This window comes from Quercus lobata, chromosome 11, assembly GCF_001633185.2.
Source record: "Quercus lobata isolate SW786 chromosome 11, ValleyOak3.0 Primary Assembly, whole genome shotgun sequence".
Lineage (NCBI taxonomy): Eukaryota > Viridiplantae > Streptophyta > Magnoliopsida > Fagales > Fagaceae > Quercus > Quercus lobata.
The window spans coordinates 24,543,877-24,564,484 of record NC_044914.1 but is presented as its reverse complement, the minus strand read 5'-3'; the positions used below and the strand labels follow the sequence as shown (position 1 = coordinate 24,564,484).

Genomic DNA, 20,608 nt, shown 5'->3' with positions numbered 1-20,608 from the left:
AGTATTTGTCAATTGAGCTACAATGCTCTAGGCAAAAGGTTTTATAATTTAACGGCACATCTTGTAAAAATGAGGAGATTTAAATATTTGATAATATCCTTTGATATGTTAAAAAAAAATTACTTAAGTTTTAGGCCCAAAAAATGTATAAAGAAAACAAACAAACTACTAAATATATTAAAATGGAAATTTCATTTATATCATCTAAAACTTACAAAGAGAGAAATAGAAAAAGAGAAAGCTCTACTTTATTTTTGTTCGGTAGAATTTACTTTGTAACCCTATGTTTTGGAAGGTGTCAATTTATTTTCTTCATTATATATAATATAATATAATGGAGAAAACCCATTTATAAAATAATAATATTAACGGAGAAAACCCAGACCAAGAGAGTAAAATGATACATTTTCCAAATCGAAAGAGTGAAAAAATAACGAAAATGTTGAAACGGGTGTAATAAATAAATTGGAATCAAATTAGTAAAATATTAGATTTAGTTCAAGTAAAAGACAAATGAAGAAGTCAACATCTAAACTTTTTCAACAAGACAAGAGATGAAGGAACTGGATTTTTGAGGCCGTGACTTTTCTTATCTTTTGAAGAAGCGGGCCCATGACTTAAATAAAAATGGACCACAAAATGGTCCAGGTACTTTTTCAGACACAAAAATGGTACAAAGTGACATGCTCCACATATGTTGTCCTTATACGTGGGATAAATTGGCCCAACAATCTTTTCACTTGTTCTACTCAAGAGTACAATTTCCATAAAAATCTTTTAAGTTCAATACCTACTTTGATTAATTTTGCTTAGAGTCCTGATGATTTTATAAAATTCTTTTAAGTTTAATACCTACTTTGATTAATTTAGCTTAAAGTCCAATATTGGATATTGGGAAAATTTTTATTTTATTCAAGTCTGGTCTTGATCAAGTTCCTAAAATTGTTGACCTTTAGTTTTAAAGAGGTCCCACTCAACTAATTTGATATTACAATTATCAAAAAAAAAAAAAAAAAAAAAACTAATTTGATGTTAAATACGTTCATGTTTTCTTGTTATACCAAAAAAAAAAACAAATGTTTGGTGAGATTTACAATTGTAAACTTACTAGCATTAAAACACTAAAAATAAATATCACTTCTCCAAAAAGTAGAAACACGTGAAAAAGAAGTAGAAAATTTGTTGACCTTTAGTTTTAAGAGGTCCCACTCAACTAATTTGATGTTAAGATTATCAAAAAAAAAAAAAAAAAAAAAAAAAGAAGACTAATTTGATGTTAAATATGTTCATGTTTTCTTGTTATACCAAAAAATAAATATGTTTGGTGAGATTTACAGTTGTAAACTTACCAGCATTAAAACACTAAAAATAAATATCACTTCTCCAAAAAGTAGAAACATGTGAAAAAGAAAGTAGAAACACATGAAAATTATTGAGTATGCTATTGGTTGCTATTTTTAGTAAAGTGAGAAAAAGGGACTAAAAAGAATCATTTACAATTGATTAATCAGTTGCTCGCATGAAGAGTCATACACACATCTAGGAAATAATCAATTACTAGAAGAGTTCTAGCACCCCCAAAACAAAACGATAAAATTTGCAAAAAAAATAAAAAACAAAACGATAAAAAAAATAAAAAAAACCTAAAAAGAAAAGAAAAGAAAGGAATGACATCTGATATATTCATCTTAACTAGCCCTAAGATTTTAAAAGTTTTTTGATGATTTTGCTTCATGGTGAGCGGTGAATACCAAATTTATATTCATATGATGCAATTTTGACAACAACAAAAAACATATAATTTAATATCTTGCTTTATTATATTTATATATATATATATATATATATAGAGAGAGAGAGAGAGAGAGAGAGAGAGCCAAGACAAGATCTAGTTAAATATGGATGAAACCTGGGAAGTGCTAATCTTGAGTTGCCAAGGAAGACTAGGAAATAGAACAATCCAACCTAGAAAAATTCAAAATTCAAAATAAAAAAAACAAAAAAAAAAAAGAAAAAAAGAAAAAAGAAAACAATGGGAGCAAATTAATATTATGAATTATGATATCACTTTTCTCAAGTTGATGCAAGAATCTGGATTGCAAAATCAAAGGAAGCTCATAGAAGTCTTATTGCAAGCAAGATTGACTTGAAAACATTTTTAGACCTTTAAGGCTTAAAACAAGTGTACTCAAAAGCACCATTCTTGATAAAGAAATGTTGCAGCAAATATGTAATACTGGCAATCACGCAAAGATAAACAAAACCTATTGCAGAATTGTGAATCAATTTATCAATAGTATGACTTGCCATCAGTCTCAAACCTACACTCGACCTTTTCCAACACCCTCTACTTCATTTTCCATTGTAACAAATTGACCTTTGATTCATCCATAAAAATGATTAAGCATCCAAAATTTACCATATACACATGCAGACTCTTAGAATCAACGGGAGGAAACAAATTGGTCTTACAAAAAATTAATTACAACTCTGAGCTAGGATTTGTAGATACTTAGCCATGGCCTTTTTTCTTTTGTATTTGAGAAAAGAGAATCCATGTATGCTTCTTGATCTTCACTATACTTCAAATTCATTTAGGAAAAGGTATCCTGCAAGACATAGAAAGATGCACTAAGGTAAAGAGTTTCTCTATAGTAGCAGCATGCATTCCTAGGCATGCAGTCAATGATGATAGTTAAGTTGCTACACAAACAGAAACATTGCTTATTGATGAGTTGAAAGTGACATCAACCTGTGGTTGCAATCATTAATTTCACCAACAAATTTATCCTTCAATACCAGATAAGCCCATATAGAACTGTAAATTAGAATATAGTACATATTGTAATGCTAAATCCAGAGAAATAACTAAACCTAAGGACAAATTTATCTGCTTGGTCAAGTTCCTCTATTGAAACTACAACTATATGCTATATGGCCCCTAAATATTGAGGTTTGATGCAAATTTCCTTTGATTGAATCCTGAATATTATTTCATACTTCATCCAGAAAACTATAAAAATTTAAGAATTTCACAAACTTACCCCAACTTGAGAGACATGTCTGAACTTTCATTGTCTTGAGGATCAAATGAGCTGCAAATATTGGTAATTGACTCAGATGACTGACCTTGTTCAAGTACATGCGTTTGAGTGCTAAACAGATTCTCCATCTGTGGAAGAGACATTTTTTATAATTGAGATAGGAAGAGAGGACAGAGGAGGAAGATTTTTTTTCTTAAAAAAAAGACCTATTACCTGTTTTAATCGTTGGTTTTCTTCCATTAGTTGGGCTCCCTGCATTAAAAGAATAAGATGAGCAGAGAGCCACTACTAAGACTTCTTAGCCTTAAATACAAAATATAATTTAATTACTGTGGCATATTTACTTAACTTCTTATGTAAGAAATCGATACGTTTTTTTGGGGGGACAAAATTGATTTAGGACAGGTGATAGGATAAACAATACAACATTCAGTTCTGAATTTATGTTGACAATTTTTTTTTTTTTTTTTTTTAAAGTAATAAAAATTCATTGATATCAAAAAGAGAAAGACACCCAAGTACACCGGGGGTATACAGGGGAGAACAAATCAAAAACGAACATTACAAAAATCAAGAAAATCCAAAATAGAAGAAAACTGATGGTTTCTCCACACAGAGAACCAATCAAGTAAGGTTCTAAAGAAAAGAAGCTTGAGATTGGGCATGGAACGCTCCTTGTCTTCAAAACACCTACTATTTCTTTCCTTCCAAATACACCACATCAAACAGTGAGGAACAACCATCCAAATATCTCCATTACGATGGCGGCCAAAACGACCTTGCCAGCAAGCCAAAAGCCCAACAACAGAAAATGGCATAACCCAGCAAACTCCAAATAACCCAAAAACCATATCCCACAACTCTGAAGCAACCGGGCAATGAAGGAAAAGATGGTCAATAGTTTCACTATTACACTTGCACATATAACACCAATCCACAATGCAAACCTTTCTTTTCCTTAAGTTATCAATTGTCAGGCATTTCCGCAAGGCTGCGGTCCATACAAAAAAAAGCCACTCTAGAGGGAATCTTTTGCTTCCAAATGCTTTTCCAAGGGAAAAACTGCTCACTATGGCCAACTAGAAGATGGTAATAAGCACTGACCATGAACCCCTTACTCTTACAAGGCAGCCAACATCTCTTATCTTCCCCGTTCCCCCTTACAGGAGTGCAATAAATGGAATTGATGAAGCTTCTGAAAGCTTCCAATTCACGATTATGCACTTCCCTACAAAACTGAAAATCCCAATGGAGGACTCCATTGGTGAACCTCATTAGATCCGCCACACTTGCCTCTTTGTTACAACAAATCCTATATAAATCAGGATAGTGGTCTGCGAGAGGAGAAGATCCACACCAACGATCTAGCCAAAACTGCACTTTTGATCCATCTCCAATTTCACACATAATAAACCGAGATAAAGAATGCCACCCCCTTCTAATATTTTTCCACAAACTAACTCCATAAGGACCAGAGAAAGAGCTAGAACACCAACCACCCCAATCACAACCATACTTCACCTCTATCACTTGACGCCATAGAGCATCCCTCTCTTGCCCAAATCTCCATAACCACTTCCCTAATAAAGCTACATTGAAGGTTCTCAGGTTCCTAATCCCCAACCCACCTGAAGAAAGCGGAGTACACACTGAAGACCAATTAACCAAATGAAATTTGGGCTCATCTCCTAGGCCACCCCATAAAAAGTCCCGCTGAAGTCTAGCAATTCGGTTAGCCACAGAAGCGGGAATAGGGAATAAAGAAAGAAAATAAGTAGGGAGATTAGAGAGAGTACTTTTAATTAAAGTGACTCTACCTCCCTTGGATAAGTATGATTTTTTCCAACTTGCTAATTTTCTTTCCATCTTCTCTAGAATAGGATTCCAAATAGACTTGTCCTTAAATTTTGCCCCCAAAGGAAGACCCAAATATTTCATTGGGAGAGACCCTTGCTTGCAGCCTAAGACAGCCACCAAAAGATCCATGTTATGAACTTCTCCCACAGCCACTAGTTCAGACTTATCCAAATTTACCTTCAGACCAGACACAGCCTCAAACCAAATGAGCACCATACGGAGAATCAGAATTTGATCAATATTAGCATCACAAAAAATCAGAGTATCATCAGCGAAAAGGAGATGGGAAACCATCAAAGATCTTCCAAAAGAAGCACCTACAATAAAACCTGACAAACGACCTTCATGAACAGCCTTATTCAGCATTCTACCGATGGCTTCCATAACCAACACAAATGACAAGGGGGACAAAGGATCACCTTGCCGCAGCCCCCTAGAACTTCCAAAAAACCCATGGGGAGTACCATTAATGAGGATAGAAAAACGAACGGTAGATAAACAAAAAGAAATCCATTGCCTCCACTTATTAGAAAAACCACAACGCTCAAGCAAGTTAGAAAGAAATCCCCAGTTCACGTGATCAAAGGCTTTTTCAATATCCAATTTACATAGCAACCCTAGCTGACCAGACTTCAATCTACTATCAAGACATTCGTTAGCAATAAGAATGGAATCAAGAATCTGCCTATTTAGAATAAAGGTGTTCTGGGGAGCTGAGATGATCTCTCCTAAAACCATGCGAAGACAAGTAGCCAAAACTTTAGCAAGAATTTTATAAACCCCCCCAACAAGGCTGATAGGCCGGAAGTCCTTTACCTCCACTGCTGAAGCTTTTTTTGGAATGAGAGCAATGAAAGTTGCATTCAAGCTTTTTTCAAACTGACCTGTAACATGGAAATGGTGAAACACAGCCATGAGGTCGGATTTGAGAATCCCCCAGCAAGCTTGAAAGAAAGCCATCGAAAAACCGTCAGGCCCAGGAGATTTGTCCCCATTAAACTCCTTAATGACTTCAAAAATCTCAGATTCCTCAAAAGGTCTTTCTAACCAATCCACATTATCCCCTGAAATCCTTGGAAAGTCTAATACATCCTGGAAAGGGTGCTGCTCTTGCTGCTCAGAGTATAGGTTCATATAGAATTGAACAATATGGTCAGAAATCCTATCCTGGTTGGAAGACAAAGCCCCTTCAATCATAAGGTTATCAATACAATTATTGCTTCTATTAGAATTAGCCATCCTATGAAAAAACCTCGTATTGGAGTCACCCTCCTTTAAAAACAACACTTTGGACTTTTGCCTCCAACTAATCTCCTCTAACAAGGCTGCCTTCTCAAGATTGGCGCGTAAGGATGCTTTTTCCAATTTCTCCTCCTCAGTTAGAGGTTGATTGTCCTCTTTTACATCTAGAGCATTCAAATTGCTCCATAATTGCTGTTTCTTGACTGAGATATTGCCAAAATCTGTTTCGTTCCACTTCTTTAGGTCCGTTTTTAGAGCACTCAACTTCTTGGCTAGAATGAAACTAGGAGTCCCTTGAAAATGGTAATTTTCCCACCAAGACTTCACCTTCTCTAGAAATCCCTCCGCCTTCAACCACATATTTTCAAAACGAAAAGGAATACGCCCTCTGCGGTGACTCCCACTCTCCAAAAGAATAGGGAAGTGATCGGATAACACTCTAGGAAGCCTTTTTTGGGAAAAATGAGAGAGGTAATCAGCCAAAACCGGAGAGAGGAGAAACCGATCTATTCTAGAAGCTGATGTGGAGTTAGACCATGTGTAAAAGCCTTCCTCCAGAGGATTGTCCATAAGCCCATGAAGAGATATAAAATCCGAAAAATCATACATGTAGCGAGTAAATCTTCCTGCCCCTAACCTCTCCGAAGGAAAGCGGATGACATTAAAGTCTCCTCCCAAACACCATGGCAAATTCCACCAACTGTTCAAGCCTGCTAGTTCCTCCCACATAAATTGACGATTCTTGTTCAAATTTGGACCATATATACCTGTGAAAGCCCACTCAAATTGGTCACTGACATTTTTGAACCTACACGAAATTGAAAAAAACCCCACTGCTTCCTCTATCTTTTCAACCACCCTTCTGTCCCACATGAGAAGAATTCCACCAGAAGCACCCTCAGAACCCAAATATAACCAATCTATGTAAGGACAACTCCATATGCTTCTAACAATTCCTCTTGTAACCCATTCCAACTTTGTCTCTTGCAAACAAATGATATCAGCCCTCCAAGAACGTAAAAAATTACAAACCTTGAGCCGTTTTTCCTTCTCATTCAAACCTCTAACATTCCAAGATATGATCTTCAAATTCATTGGAAAGTGATTAGAGCCTTGTTCTTACCATTACCAATACGCCTTGAAGAAGCTGAACCATAATTGACAGAGCTAAATAAACCCCTCAATTCCCTAATTCCTTTCCTCCCTGAGCTCTTCACAGCTTTATCAGTTTGTTCCTTAATGGCTCTCTGCTGTAACTCAGCTTCTACAACCAACAGGAATTTGGTTGCTGGCTCTTCCAAACCTTTGAGGGATGTCCCAAGAAAATCATCAAAACCACTGAATTTTTCCTGAAACCAATCTGAGTAATTGTCCTTACCCAGCAATTTCTCCTCATCCAGAGATGCTGACCCTTCAGAAATATCCATGACACCCATAGGCAAAGAGAAAGCCAGTGGTTCGACATTTAGAGGAGGCGAAGAATCAGTAAACTGGGAAGCATCATCGGAACAAAAATCTGAAACCCAATCCTCCAAGGTAACATCAGCCCCTTTTTCCAATTCTGAATTTAGCTCCTTACATTCCGATGACACCCCCGGTGCCGTCGACAACTGGTTCGAGTCGTCCACTCCGGCAACGACCTCTCCCGGTGGCAAAGAAAATCGGATCGGGACAGCCACCCTCTTCCCATCTCGTAATTCAAGAACCCATTGCTCTGAATTTCCCCATTTTTTGATGACGTTATCTATGTGCTCGTGGATGATCCGTTGAATGTCATGTTGCAAGGCCACATCACCATCGGAGCACAGGGACTCATCCACGGAATCATCGGAACTCAAAGACTCAGTCACAGAGGCCTCAGAGCTGTCGAGCACTGAGAATGGTTTCAACAAAAGGTTCAATGGTGATTGTTACTTGTTACTTCTTGTTAGCCATGTGAACTCCTTTCTCTACCCATTGAGCTAGCTAGTGCACAAAAAGACCACGATTTTTATTAATTTGCACCAACTTGCATTAACATTATGACAAAGTTTTACAGTTATTTTCTGACATTTGCTAAAGATATGGATTTAGAGTTTAAGCTTATTACATTATAGTAGTCCTAATTGTACAGTCCTAACTATATTACTGTAATCCTAGGGTTAACACAAAGTTAGTCTACTACATATTCCCTTAAATAATTACACTATTATTCACATAATTCAATAATAAAGATTTGTTTAAGACTTTCTGCTGTTAACGTAGACCTCTAAGACAAAACCACCTTAATTCCTTGTGTTCTTTCAAATTCTCTTAGTTTCTTCTTGCCACCTAATATTTCAATATTTTACCATGATATCATTATGGAGCGGATCATCACTAAAGTACGCAGATGCTTTTCATTGAAACCATATGACCTTTTGCTTAAGGGCACTAATCTGTTCTGGAACTGTCTTGCAAACATTATAACAATTGTATGAAATGTCTTGCAAGGATTTAAAGTTTGGAACATGACCTTTTGCTGAAGTGCAGTGATCTCTTCCAGAAATCTTTCATCCTGAAAGACAAAAGAGTTTTTTTATATTTAGAGAGAGTACATAAATTTCAACACTCCATTATAATGCTGGCAAACAGAGATAAAAAAGAGAGATGTGCCTTTGTTTCTGTAACACGGCTCAGGCCTACTTCAAGCACTTTCTCTAGTTTTTGTAATTCTTCTATATCCATTCCATGAAGCTCTTCTCCCTTCATCTTCCTGTTAGGTGTAAACATTTCTCAACATTAATTTTCTTGTGGTATATACATGTCTTTAAAGTAACAAGATGATAGTGACCTAATTATAATACCTCAGTTCATGTGTCTTGTCCTCAATTTCCTTGCTCAACATGGCGTAGGAGGCACCGTTCTCAAGCTAACATAATTAATTTCCGTTCATGAAGATTTTTGTAATGTGATTTGTACAGAGCACTTTTAATATAACAATGGTTCTAAAATTTGTAAGCATTTCGTGCCTTAAATAAGAAATTTTTAGGGTAGACCTAAATTTTAGGGTCATCATTCTGGGAGTGCTACAAGTAGTCTTCTAAGTAGTTCCAAAAAACATAGCATTTCTTATGGTGGTAGGATTTTCAATCAAATGTAATTTTCAAAGTATTCATGAAAATTTCATGAGAAAGATTCAGAGTCATGTTTCCTTATGACAATGATAAAATCACCTGCATTAACGTTAAGATGAAAACATTGGAAGAAACTTGAGAGGTTTAAATCATTTTTGCTATTTATGGTAATTTTAAGTTATGACCAAATCTACACTACTTTTACGGTAAATTCCTTTGTTTAGGAAATTATTTAATCATTTTTGGTATTTATGGTATGTGGCTATGTGCATGTCTTTACTGTAACAAGTTGATAGCAAAGTAGTTATAATACCCCAGTTCATGTGTCTTCTCTTCAATTTCCTTTCTCAACATGGTGTAGGGTAGGTACTTTTCTCAAGCTAACATAAAGGACTGCCATTCATGAAGATTTGTGTTATAAGATGTGAGCGCCATTTATATTATCAACATGTAAGCAGTTCCAATCCTGCCTTCTATAAGTAATTTTTAGGGTTGGCCGAAATGTTAGGGTCATCATTCTGAGAGTGCTACAAGTAGTCCTCTAAAAGCACTAGCATTTGGGGTGTAAACACCCCCCAATTGCTATTTTACAACCAAAACCACTAAAAACATGCTCCATCCAGGTTGGTATATGTAAAAAATTATACCATCTGTGAACAGTAAGTTTCTACATATACAACCCACTGTTCACAGTAGTAAACTTAAAAATATAATATTTTATTCTCTCTCTCCCTCTCTTCTCTCCTCTGACTCTCCCGCTTTTTTGTCTATCCCCACTCCTCTATCTATCTATCTCTTTCTCTGTCTCTCCCTTTTTTCTCTATATTTGATTTTTTTCCCCTCTCCTCTATCTCTTTCTCAGCTATTTTTGGTTGGGTTGAATCGTGTTTGAGTTTCAGTTCTGGTCATTTGTTCTTGGGTATGCGTTTTGTTCTTGAGTATGGGTCACGGTACCGGTGGAGATCGGGTTTGAGCCGTGGGTTTTGTTCCTGGGTATGGATCATGTTTTGTTTCGGTCGTTTGTTCTTGGGTATGCATTTTGTTCTTGGGTATAGGTCATGTTGGAGATTTGGTCTGGGTTTCAATTTTGTCTCTCCCTCTTCGATCATTTAGGTTTCAATTCCGGTGGTGGTCGATGTGAAGAGTGGTGGAGCCGTGGAGCTGGGGAGATCAGATTGGGGCTTGGGTGGTTGATTAGAGGTTTCAATGGCTAAGGCTTCGGTGGATAAGGCTGGAATCGGTTGAGGCTTAGGTTGAATTGGTTGCAAGTAAGGCTGTGGTGGCAGTGGGTATTTGAGATTGGTTGCAAGTGATGGGTATTTTGGTTGTGATTTGTTATGTGGGTTCGGATTTGGCTGGGTTACGATTTTAGTTTGGTGTTCCAATGGTGGCTTTGGGGGTTTGGTTTGGTGTTTCAATAGTGTTTCAGAGGTGATGGTGTTTTGTTGTTGTTGTTGTTTGGTTGGTTTGGTGTTTCTTGGTGGTTGGTTCAGTGGTGCTAGTGTTTCAATGAGTTTGGTTGTTGAAGAGAGAGACAAAGATGAAGAGATGGGAGACAAATCAATAGTTTTTTATAGTATTTGTTTTGTAGTTTATATTATTTTATTGGGTTGTATGTAAAAATAAGAACTGAGATGTTGGGTGAGTTGTTAAATGGATTGGTAAAACAGATAAAGTGGTGTTTGAGGATGTAAAATAGAGACTTGTATGCATCCCTAGATGCTAATGCTCTAAGTGTTCCAAAAAAATATACTTAGCTTTTCTTATGGTGGTACAATTTTCAATAAAATGTAAGTTTCAAAATTTTCATGAAAATTTCATGAGATATCAGATTAAGAAGTAATCATGTCACGTTTCATTATGATTATGATAGAATTTTAATATGTATAGAAGAAAATACACGTAAAGATAAAATTAAAAATAAGGATATTTGCTTAAAGTTAGGGGTGATCATATTTAGAGGAGAGCAATTAATGCACCTGTAAGAAAGAACAAGTTGATTCAAGTTAAGGTAATGAAGAAAAGGTAGAGGAAGACAAAAAAAAAAAAAAAACACATTAATAGAAGTATACTTATTAAGTAAGGAAGTAACAAAAACTATGGATTCGGACAGAATAGAATGAAGGGAAAATACATGTGGTTGACTAAACTATTAAGAATCCATAATTGAACCTAAAAATTTTTGGGACTAAGACTTTGTTGTAGTTGTATGGTAATTTTAAGTTATGGCCATGACCTATGCCACTTTTCAAAAAAATTCATCCATTTAGGCATTCATTTAGTCATTTTTTCTATTTATGGCTAGTTGGTTTTTTTTTTTTTTTGGGTTAAAAACTTTCAATTAAGAATTCAGAATAACATCCCATTTGTTTTGGAAAGTTTTTAGGGTATGTAGGATTTGATTTTATAATTTTGGCGATTTTTCATATTTCTAGCCTCATTTTCTGCTTGACACAAATTTGGGTGTTTTAGGGTCTACTAGCCTCCCTATGATTTATTTTCCTATTTATATGCATGGTAGCCTCCAAGGTAATTCAGAATTTTATTAATAAAAATTTCAAAAAGTTTTTTCTCCATTCATTCTGGTGAACTTCAAATTCCTCCTTGTGATTTAAAGGGACTTTTTATGGATTCAAGAGTTATTATCTTAAAGTGTAACGACCCAAGGAAAAGCACTAGTCACATCTGCGCTATAGCTCAAAAGGACTAGTCACAATTGAGGCTCCTTGCAGTTGTTAATAAAGCTCAGTTTAACCCAGTAAATACCCGATGTGGCACTCATCACACACCCACACACATCACACAATCAATCAAATTGGGGCATCACAATCTCCCCCACTTAAATCCCTAACGTCCTTGTTAGGGCTCATTTTGTGTGGTAATGTCTCCGAGCCCACATGGGATTACCGGACCGGCTCTGATACCATATGTAATGACTCAAAATGCTAGCCACATTTGCGCTAGCCACATCTGCGCTATACCTCAAAATGACTAGTTACAATTGAGGCTCCTTATCGTTGTTAATAAAGCTCAGTTCAACCCAGTAAATATCCGATGTGGGACTCATCACACACCCATACACATCACACAATCAATTAAATTGGGGCATCACATAAAGTATAGGTAATCTTTGACTTATGACTTTCCAACTATGTCACTTATTCACCAACTAAAAAACTTTAAAACATCATACCTGTAGCTCAAGAGAGAGTTGGTCCATTTTGCCAAGATTATCTGGATGTAGATTGTGCCTTTCAATTACCTGCTGCATGCTTCATACAACAAAAGGATAGCACATTCAATTCTTTAATCTATCTCTCATTTTAATAAAACGAAAGTACGAATGAACTTATAAACTACTAATATGTATTTCTAACTCATATCTAAGGAAAAGAAATTTGAACCACAGATGATATTTATATTGATTGACACAAGCAATGTACAAACTTCTAATTTGGTCAAACTATAAAAGGTGAACATCTATATGATGAACGCCCCAAACTATTTATATTGATTGACTCAAGGGATACATTATGATGCAGGGAGCATTAAAATTACCCAAGATTTTATTTTTGAATGTAAAAATTATTTTGTTTCTAAATTTAAATTTTAAATTTGGGATTGGTGTTATCCCTAAACCATATTAAACTAGTGCTCTTGTAATGGTGAATTGCAATACAATTTGAATAAGAATAATTCGATGATTTAAGAATGATGACTTTCACTTTGTTTGGTAGTGATGCCAAATACCCTTAGTTTGTGATGCCTAGGGTTTGCATGCAGATTCTAGGAGGTGAAGCCTCGGGTTTTTCCTGTTTATCCTTTTATTCTTCTTTTATCCTTATTTTCCTATTACATTCCACATTAAATTGTTATCAACTTGGTATCAGGACATTCAATACGCTCCACCCAATCCAAATTAGTCTAAAAAAAACGTCCACCCATTAGCCCAATTTCCAAAAGAAGACGTGAGATTAGCCCATTAAACCCAGAAGCCAATCCATGCACATCTAGTGTTGTTTGGCTTTTAGCAGCAAGTAAAGTTTTAGTCTTTGTATTTTGTGTCTCTTTTGAGCTAAAAATGACTTCCTTTGATAGAGATTTTGAGGAGCATCAATCAAGGAGGATGGGAAAAGCCTCCTTAACCCTCATTCCTCCATTGATGACCTCCTCCCTCTTATTGATAAAGTTATAAATTTGTTAGCAAATGTGGATCAAGCACCATCCAAATCAATGCAAGATGCACTCTTACCCTCAATGAAGGCATTGGTCACTAATGAACTTTTGAGACATGCTGAAATGGATGTGAAGGTTTCAGTTGCATCTTGCATTATTTAGATTACAAGGATAATAGCACCAGATACCCCATATGATGATGAGCAAATGAAGGAAATATTTTAGCTAATTCTAACAGCATTTGAAAATTTTTCTCATGTGTCCAATTGCTGTTGTACAGAGGTTTCAATTCTTGATACTGCTGCAAAGGTCAGGTCATGCTTGGTGATGCTGGACATTGAGTGTGATGCATTGGTTGTTGAGAAGTTTCAAATTTTCTAAAAAATAATTAGGTCCAACTATTCATCTGTTGTAGTTTCGACCATGGAAACAATTATGTCTCTGGTCATATATGAAAATAAAGAAATTTCCTTGGATCTTCTTAGTCCACTTTTAACTAGTGTAAAAATGGAAAATCAAAATGTTTCACCTATTTCATAAAAATTGGGGGAGCAAGTAATCACTAGGATTAATGCCTAATCCAAAAAAGAAAAAAGAAGTGGGTTATCCCACATCGCCTAGTTGTGTGTCCCTATACAGGTTTAAAGCCTTCGCACAGCATTCAAGAGTTACCGGCTTTTGTATGTTGTGAGTTGTGTGATATTAAGCCTTGGTTCCCACTCCCCTCTGTGTGTGTTTTTAGTCTAAGTCTTTCTCTTTAAAAAAAAAAAAAAAAAAAAAGGATTAATGCCTGATAAGACAAAATAATGGCATCCACTCAAAAACTACACCACAAGCTTGAGGGTAAAGCTTCACAAATGAGAGAGTTGTGGCACCAAAAATTGGTTATGCAAAGGAGATGCATGTGCCAACAACTATCCAATTAGTACATCCTCAACCATGTGTAGTAGACCTAATTCAACTTCTTGGTGAGTCAATGCTTGATGAGGTGAAAGTTCAACAAGAGAGCAAAAATTTTGAAGGTGCAAATGATGTGATAGTAGATTTACTGAATGTGCTATAATCAGCCCTCTATGGTGCATGAAGATAAACAGCTTGATGAACTGGAGAAAGTGGATACTATGGTGGTTCAAAATCAGATTGTGTTGATTTTAAACATTGACTTTTTCATTTCCAAAGAGTTTCATGATGTGATGGAATGCAAAACTTTGCTATTCTACGTGCTCCTAGAGGTGGTTCCTATATTAAGGCAAGTACTACCTGCTAGAGATCTGATCCTTCTCTACTTCAAAATTCAAGGTCGAGTTTTCTCTAACCAGGGAGTATGATGCATGGAGCATTAAAACCATCTACAATTTTACTTTTTTAATGTCAAAATGATTTTTTTTTTAATTTAAATTTTGAATTTTGTTTTAATGTTGAGAGTTTTAAGGGATTTGATTAAGCATTTTCTATATTAGTGTAATCCCTAAACCCTATTAAACTAGTGTTTTTTGTAGTCATGAAAGGCAATACAATTTGAACAAGATTAATTTGATGATTTGAGAATGATGGCTTTCTTTTTGTTTGGTGGCAATGCCAAACACCCTTAGGTGGTAATGCCTAAGGCTTACAGGCAGATTCTAGGTGGTAAAGCTTAGTGTTTGTCCTATTTATGCTTTTATTCTTTTTTTATCCTTATTTTTCTACTGTATTCTACATCACATTAATTTCTTACTTATTTAGTAAATTTCTAATTTTGCATATATCAAATAACATGACTTAGAATTTTGGATTTGGTTCTAGCTATTGCATTAAAATGTTAAATAATCACTGCTTGCAGGTTAAATATGATAGAGTTGATACTATTTGTTTTAGTTTTGGAAATATTCAAGATCGAAAAGATTCTCTATAATTCAAAGTAAGACTTCACAAATCTCGTGATATTAGTTTTCCATGACAGTTCATTGTGAAGCCCTACAAAATCCTAGACATCTAGATATGCGCTTATTGTTATTTAAATTAATGTTGCTGAAAATTTTATCATTAACTACATTGAAATTGCTTTTGAAAATGCTTTATTTGGTTGATTGCAATGCTTAACAACCACAATAAAAAATAAGTTGATAAGTCCCACAAACACACTGTAAAGAGCACAATTATGATGGGAAAGACCATGTTATTATCATCAATAAGAATTCTCGAGTCATGGAATTATCTTCAATTGAAACTGAAGTAGTTGACCTGTCTGTCTGTAGTCCTTGATTAAGAATTGTGTGACTAGCCTTGGTTAGATGGTAAAGTTTCTAATGTTTAGGAACATGTAATTCTTTTCTTTTATTTAGGAACATGTAATTCTTTTCTTTTCTTTTTTAAATAAAAGAGAACACTTTTGTCCTCCCTTGATGTTACCATTTTCCTACCTGTGATGCTTGTTAGAATGGTAGAATTCTGTGTCACCTTTTATGTTCTTGACAAAATATGATGTGTACTTGGGGTATTATCTCCAATTTGCTAGTTTGTAGTTTTGTATCGCTTTGACTGGTAATTTCAGTTCATTTAAGGTACAGTATCTCAAAAGGGTAAACTAGAGTACTCTATATCTTTCCCTACGATGTCCTACTTAATTAGGTCATGTTTTGAACATACACAGATACGGTACCCCCATTGAGATTTCAAGCAGGCATACCAAGCTCGTGATAATATATTTTCTATGAGATCCTGACTAATCCACTGCTTGTGCAGCCTCATTTCCAAGAATTTGGTTAATTTACTCTCCTTATAAATACATGTTTCATCCATATCTTAGAACTTTCTTTTAGAAGTCTCAAATTGCATTCTTTGAGGAAGGGTTTGGCATGGTTAGCTTATGAAGGGTTTAACCTTGAGGGAGAGAGACATTTAACCACACTATCCAACCAAGGAGGAAAAGGCTATTCTTGACAAGCTCGCAATAACATAAAAAATATAAAAGGTGACACAGAAAAATGGCATCATTTTATTGGGGATTAAACAAAGGTTCAGGCATGGACATTTGAAATTGAAAAGAGTTGGAACTCATTGAAAAGAAGGTGACTAAAGCTCCTATTTTCTCTTTCCTAAAATTTTCAAACTTGTCACGTTGCCAAGAGCAATTGCCAAAATACTGGGATGTACATATCATTTCCAATTCCTAAGGCACTCTGGGAAGATGTCTCTGTGAGTTTTGTTGTGAGTTTTCCAAAGACAAAAAGGATTATAGCAAGAGTCTAGATGCTTATCATGTGACAGATTTTTACCTTTGAGAGATAGCAAAACTTCATTGTATTTTAAAGACTATGACATTAGATCAAAATACTGAAGTTCAAAATCCATTTTGGGCACAGCCTTTAGTTGATGTTTGCAACTAACCTTCAACATAGTTCAACTTGTCATCCTCAAATCGGACAAGCATAGGTTGCTAATTAAAGTTTAAGTGATTTTCTTAGAGTTATCCTTCTAACTCAAGTATAATTTGCATACAATCGGTTTGCTAACCAAACTACCAATTATAGTCCATTTAAAGTTGTGTATAGTCAAAATCATATTACCCTTCAAAACAAAAATCCTATTAATGCTTTTGACATGGAATTACTGCTTATTACTAATCATTTTAGTGGAGATAATGAGGAAAGAGTTAAGTATTTAAAATTGCTGCTCATAATTTTAGTGGAGACATTGAGGACAGAGAAAAATATATAAAGAAGTTGCATGAAAATGTTCAAGACTGATTTCTCAAACAAATTTAAAAGTACCAAAATAGTAAGCCAACAAACATAGAAAACCAGCTACTTGTAAGGAAGGTGATTTGGTGTGGTATCATCTTTAGAAGAAAGGAAGGTGATTTGGTGTGGATTAATCTTTAGAAGAATTCTTTCTAGTTGGATATCTTGCTAACTTTTGCCTAGAGTTGATAGTCCTTTCAAAGTACTTCAATGTTTTAGCAAAAATATGTACAAACTATGTAAAGTCTAGTGAATAGGTCTTGTTAGCTGTTTTTTAAATATTTGGTCATACCTTTACTTTGTATATTTTGTCTTGAAATGTAAGTTATTTCTTACGCATGGCGAGTTGTTCCAAGTAAATCCTGTTTAAGTCCTAGGTCATGTATGAAATTAAAAGAAAGTAATATTTTGAATTGAAACCTGACCTGTGGCTTTTCTTGTATCTCTTTGCAGCAAACCTTCTACCTAAGAAATTTTTTGTAGATAACTTATCCGAAAAAACCTAACAACACAGGATAAACAAAGTCCTTCCTGCTCATTGTTTACCAAATAAATTGCATCATTGATAAAATTTCTCTGTATGAACAATCAATACCCAAAACTATTTTTTGAGTAAACAATCAAACAAATATCCAAATTTTTCACAAGATTTAATGAATGAAGGGAAAACTTTAAGATTGTGAACCAAATTTTATAATTTTCTATAACATATAATTTTTTATATTCCCTTCCTTTTCCCCTAAAATCAAAATCTATTGATCTCTTCACACATTGCTTGCTATTTCCCAAATGAGTTTTTTTTTTCCCTTCTTTATGGGTATTAAGCAATGGAAATTCTAAAATGGAGTTTAAAGTTTATTCTATTTCCCCAAATTTGAGTGAACAATACTAACAAGTTAAACCAAAGTTTCTAACTACCTAATGTTGTACATTACATGACAGGTAACGCACACATTAGAGCGTGATGGAACACCCTTATATCATGCCAATTTCTAAAATAACGGAGCACCCCTGTATGGTTTCATATAAGATGACTTGAAATTTATGTGGCACCAAAACTTTAATTTGATTTCAAGCAAAATATAATAATTTAATTTTATCATTAAACCCTAAAAGACTATTAAAAATAATAATTAGAGCCTAAATAAAATTCAAATGAAATTAAAAAATAGTGATACTTTCATTAGGTCATCCTTTCAAGTATGATGTTTAGGCATATCTAATGCTATTTGTTAGGGTCATATTTTTCATATGTTGACATATCCTTTGAAAAAACGTATTTTACTTGTATTTGGGTAATTCTAAGTGGACTATAGAATATCATGAAGTATGTCTCTTAGTTACAACAAGTTGTTTTATTGAAGACATGAACATTGCACAACAAAACAAGTGAGAAAAGCTGAAAATAGCGAACCTTGACACAAGCTCGACACAAGGCTTCTATCAAGAATTAATGAAGAACCTTGATACCTCTCCTCTCGATCTATTGAGTTTTGCAGAACTAGAATTTTCAGATCTGTTTTTCGGCCCATGATGACTTGGACTTCTAGGGTTTCATTCACTAAACTTCTAGGGGATATAAAAGGTCTATTTTAAAGTCATCATAATACATAGAGACTCAATTAGAGAATCTATACACTTATTGTGAAGCTATTGCGTTCTTATGCATGACCAAGTGCTTCCTTCTCTACAAGTGTATTGAAGAACTTTGCATCCACAAGCAAGCTTCAAGTTGCTGGAAATTAGTCACGTATTGGGATCCATGCAAAGGAAAGAAGTCTCTACAAAATCAAGACCAATTAAAGATTGGCATAAAAATTCAACTATAAGTTGGCACTTTGGGATAGGCCAAGTTTGAGGTAAGATTCCTTCTACTTGTAATATCTTGATTTTGATTAGTAATTCTTAGGAGTGGTGATCTGAAAATCACCTAGTAGGGTTTTTGCCTTATTAGAGGTTTTCCCCATTAGTTAACAAATCACCGTGTCAATTTATTTTCCGTTGTACTTTGGATTATTTGGTGATTTGTTCATGCCTCCATGCATGTAATTAGACTTAATTAATCAACTTGGATAATTGAATTAATTAACTAGGTCAATCTATGACCCAACAAGTGGTATCAGAGTAGGCACACTTTAATTAGGTTTTTAATATTTGTTGTGTGATCCGTTGACCCTTGTTGTCATAGATACATTTCCCATAAACAAACCTATTTTCTCTATAGTCACTGGTTGTTCTAACCTTGAATTTCTTCAGTTTCTCAGGATATATCATTATAATTTGTATTTGACAAATTTGAGATTTGAAAAAGATTTGTATTGGGCTGAGTTGTTGAAAACGGTACAATTGAAAGATTGCTTATTTAAAGAAAACTATCAACTTCAGAGAAAGCTAGACAGTCTCAAAAAGAGCCTTTTCGCTGTAGCAATAAGAAGAAAAAATAGGGTTCGTTTAAAATTACATAAGAGAAGTTATAAAATGAAGACTATACCTTCGGAATAGCCTGAAAAGCAAGCAGTTTGCTTCATGATGCATACAGCCTTCAAAGTGATGAATACTTGTCTATGGTATCTTGATAGTAGATGCTCTAGACACATGACTGGAGATCAATCTTTTTTTAAGACATCTGAACCTAGAAGAGGTGGCAATATCACATTTGGAGATGGAAGTAAGTCTCTGATGAAAGGAAAATGGATCATCTCTCTACCAATTCTACTTGACATAGATAATGTTCTATATGTTGAAGGATTAAGAGTAAATCTGCTTAGCATAAGTCAAATCTGTGATCAAGACTTCATGGTCCTATTTTCTAAAGGAAAATGTCTAGTACTGGATGGACTAGGTAAACAAATCATCGGTGGAGTTAGAACTTTAGATAATTGTTATGGCCTTGTTCTAGATGTTGAAATTGCGTGCAACAGTGTTAGCATACCAAATGAAGATTTATGGCATCAAAGAATGGGTCATGCAAGGTATAAGCAACTTGTCATTGTGGTAAGGACAAAAGCAGTTTTGGGACTTCCTAAACTTACAAAGGTTGATAACGTTGTGTGTGGACCTTGCCAACTTTGAAAAAAAAAAAATCAAGAGCATAACATCCTGCTACATTAACCACTGCTACTACAAGACCCCTTGAACTCTTACACATTGATCTAATGGGTCCTACAAGAACAAAATCTCTAGGAGGAAAAATGTACATTATGATCGTGGTTGATGACTTCACTAGATTTACTTGGGCAATTCTACTTCGGTTTAAATCTAAAGCTCCTTCCCAATTAGAAACCTTGTGTAGAAGACTACAAAATGAGAAAGGACTAATCATAAATTGTCTTCAAAGTGATCATGGAAGAGAGTTGAGAACTCTCAATTGGAACAATTTTGTGATGAGACAGGAATGGCTCAAGAATTTTTTGCTCCAATCACTTCTCAACAAAATGGAGTAGTTGAAAGGAAAAATAGGATTATTTAGGAG

General features: G+C 34.9%; 1 protein-coding gene across 2 annotated transcripts in view; it reads right to left on the bottom strand.

Annotated features, from left to right (window-relative positions):
- Positions 1-2,241: 2,241 nt before the first annotated feature.
- The window catches only part of LOC115968136 (MADS-box protein JOINTLESS-like), a 48,246-nt gene continuing 29,879 nt past the window's right edge, over positions 2,242-20,608 (bottom strand). The window contains exons 2-9 of one of the 2 annotated variants that reach the window (XM_031087409.1): positions 17,562-17,601; positions 12,432-12,510; positions 8,969-9,033; positions 8,778-8,877; positions 8,638-8,679; positions 3,258-3,296; positions 3,045-3,172; positions 2,242-2,609 (exon numbers count right to left, since the gene is read on the bottom strand). In XM_031087409.1, the coding sequence (XP_030943269.1) occupies positions 2,591-2,609; positions 3,045-3,172; positions 3,258-3,296; positions 8,638-8,679; positions 8,778-8,877; positions 8,969-9,033; positions 12,432-12,510; positions 17,562-17,601 (512 nt within the window). In that variant the 3' untranslated portion in view covers positions 2,242-2,590. The remainder of the gene's footprint in view (positions 2,610-3,044; positions 3,173-3,257; positions 3,297-8,637; positions 8,680-8,777; positions 8,878-8,968; positions 9,034-12,431; positions 12,511-17,561; positions 17,602-20,608) is intronic. The other variant, XM_031087408.1, reaches the window with a different exon arrangement.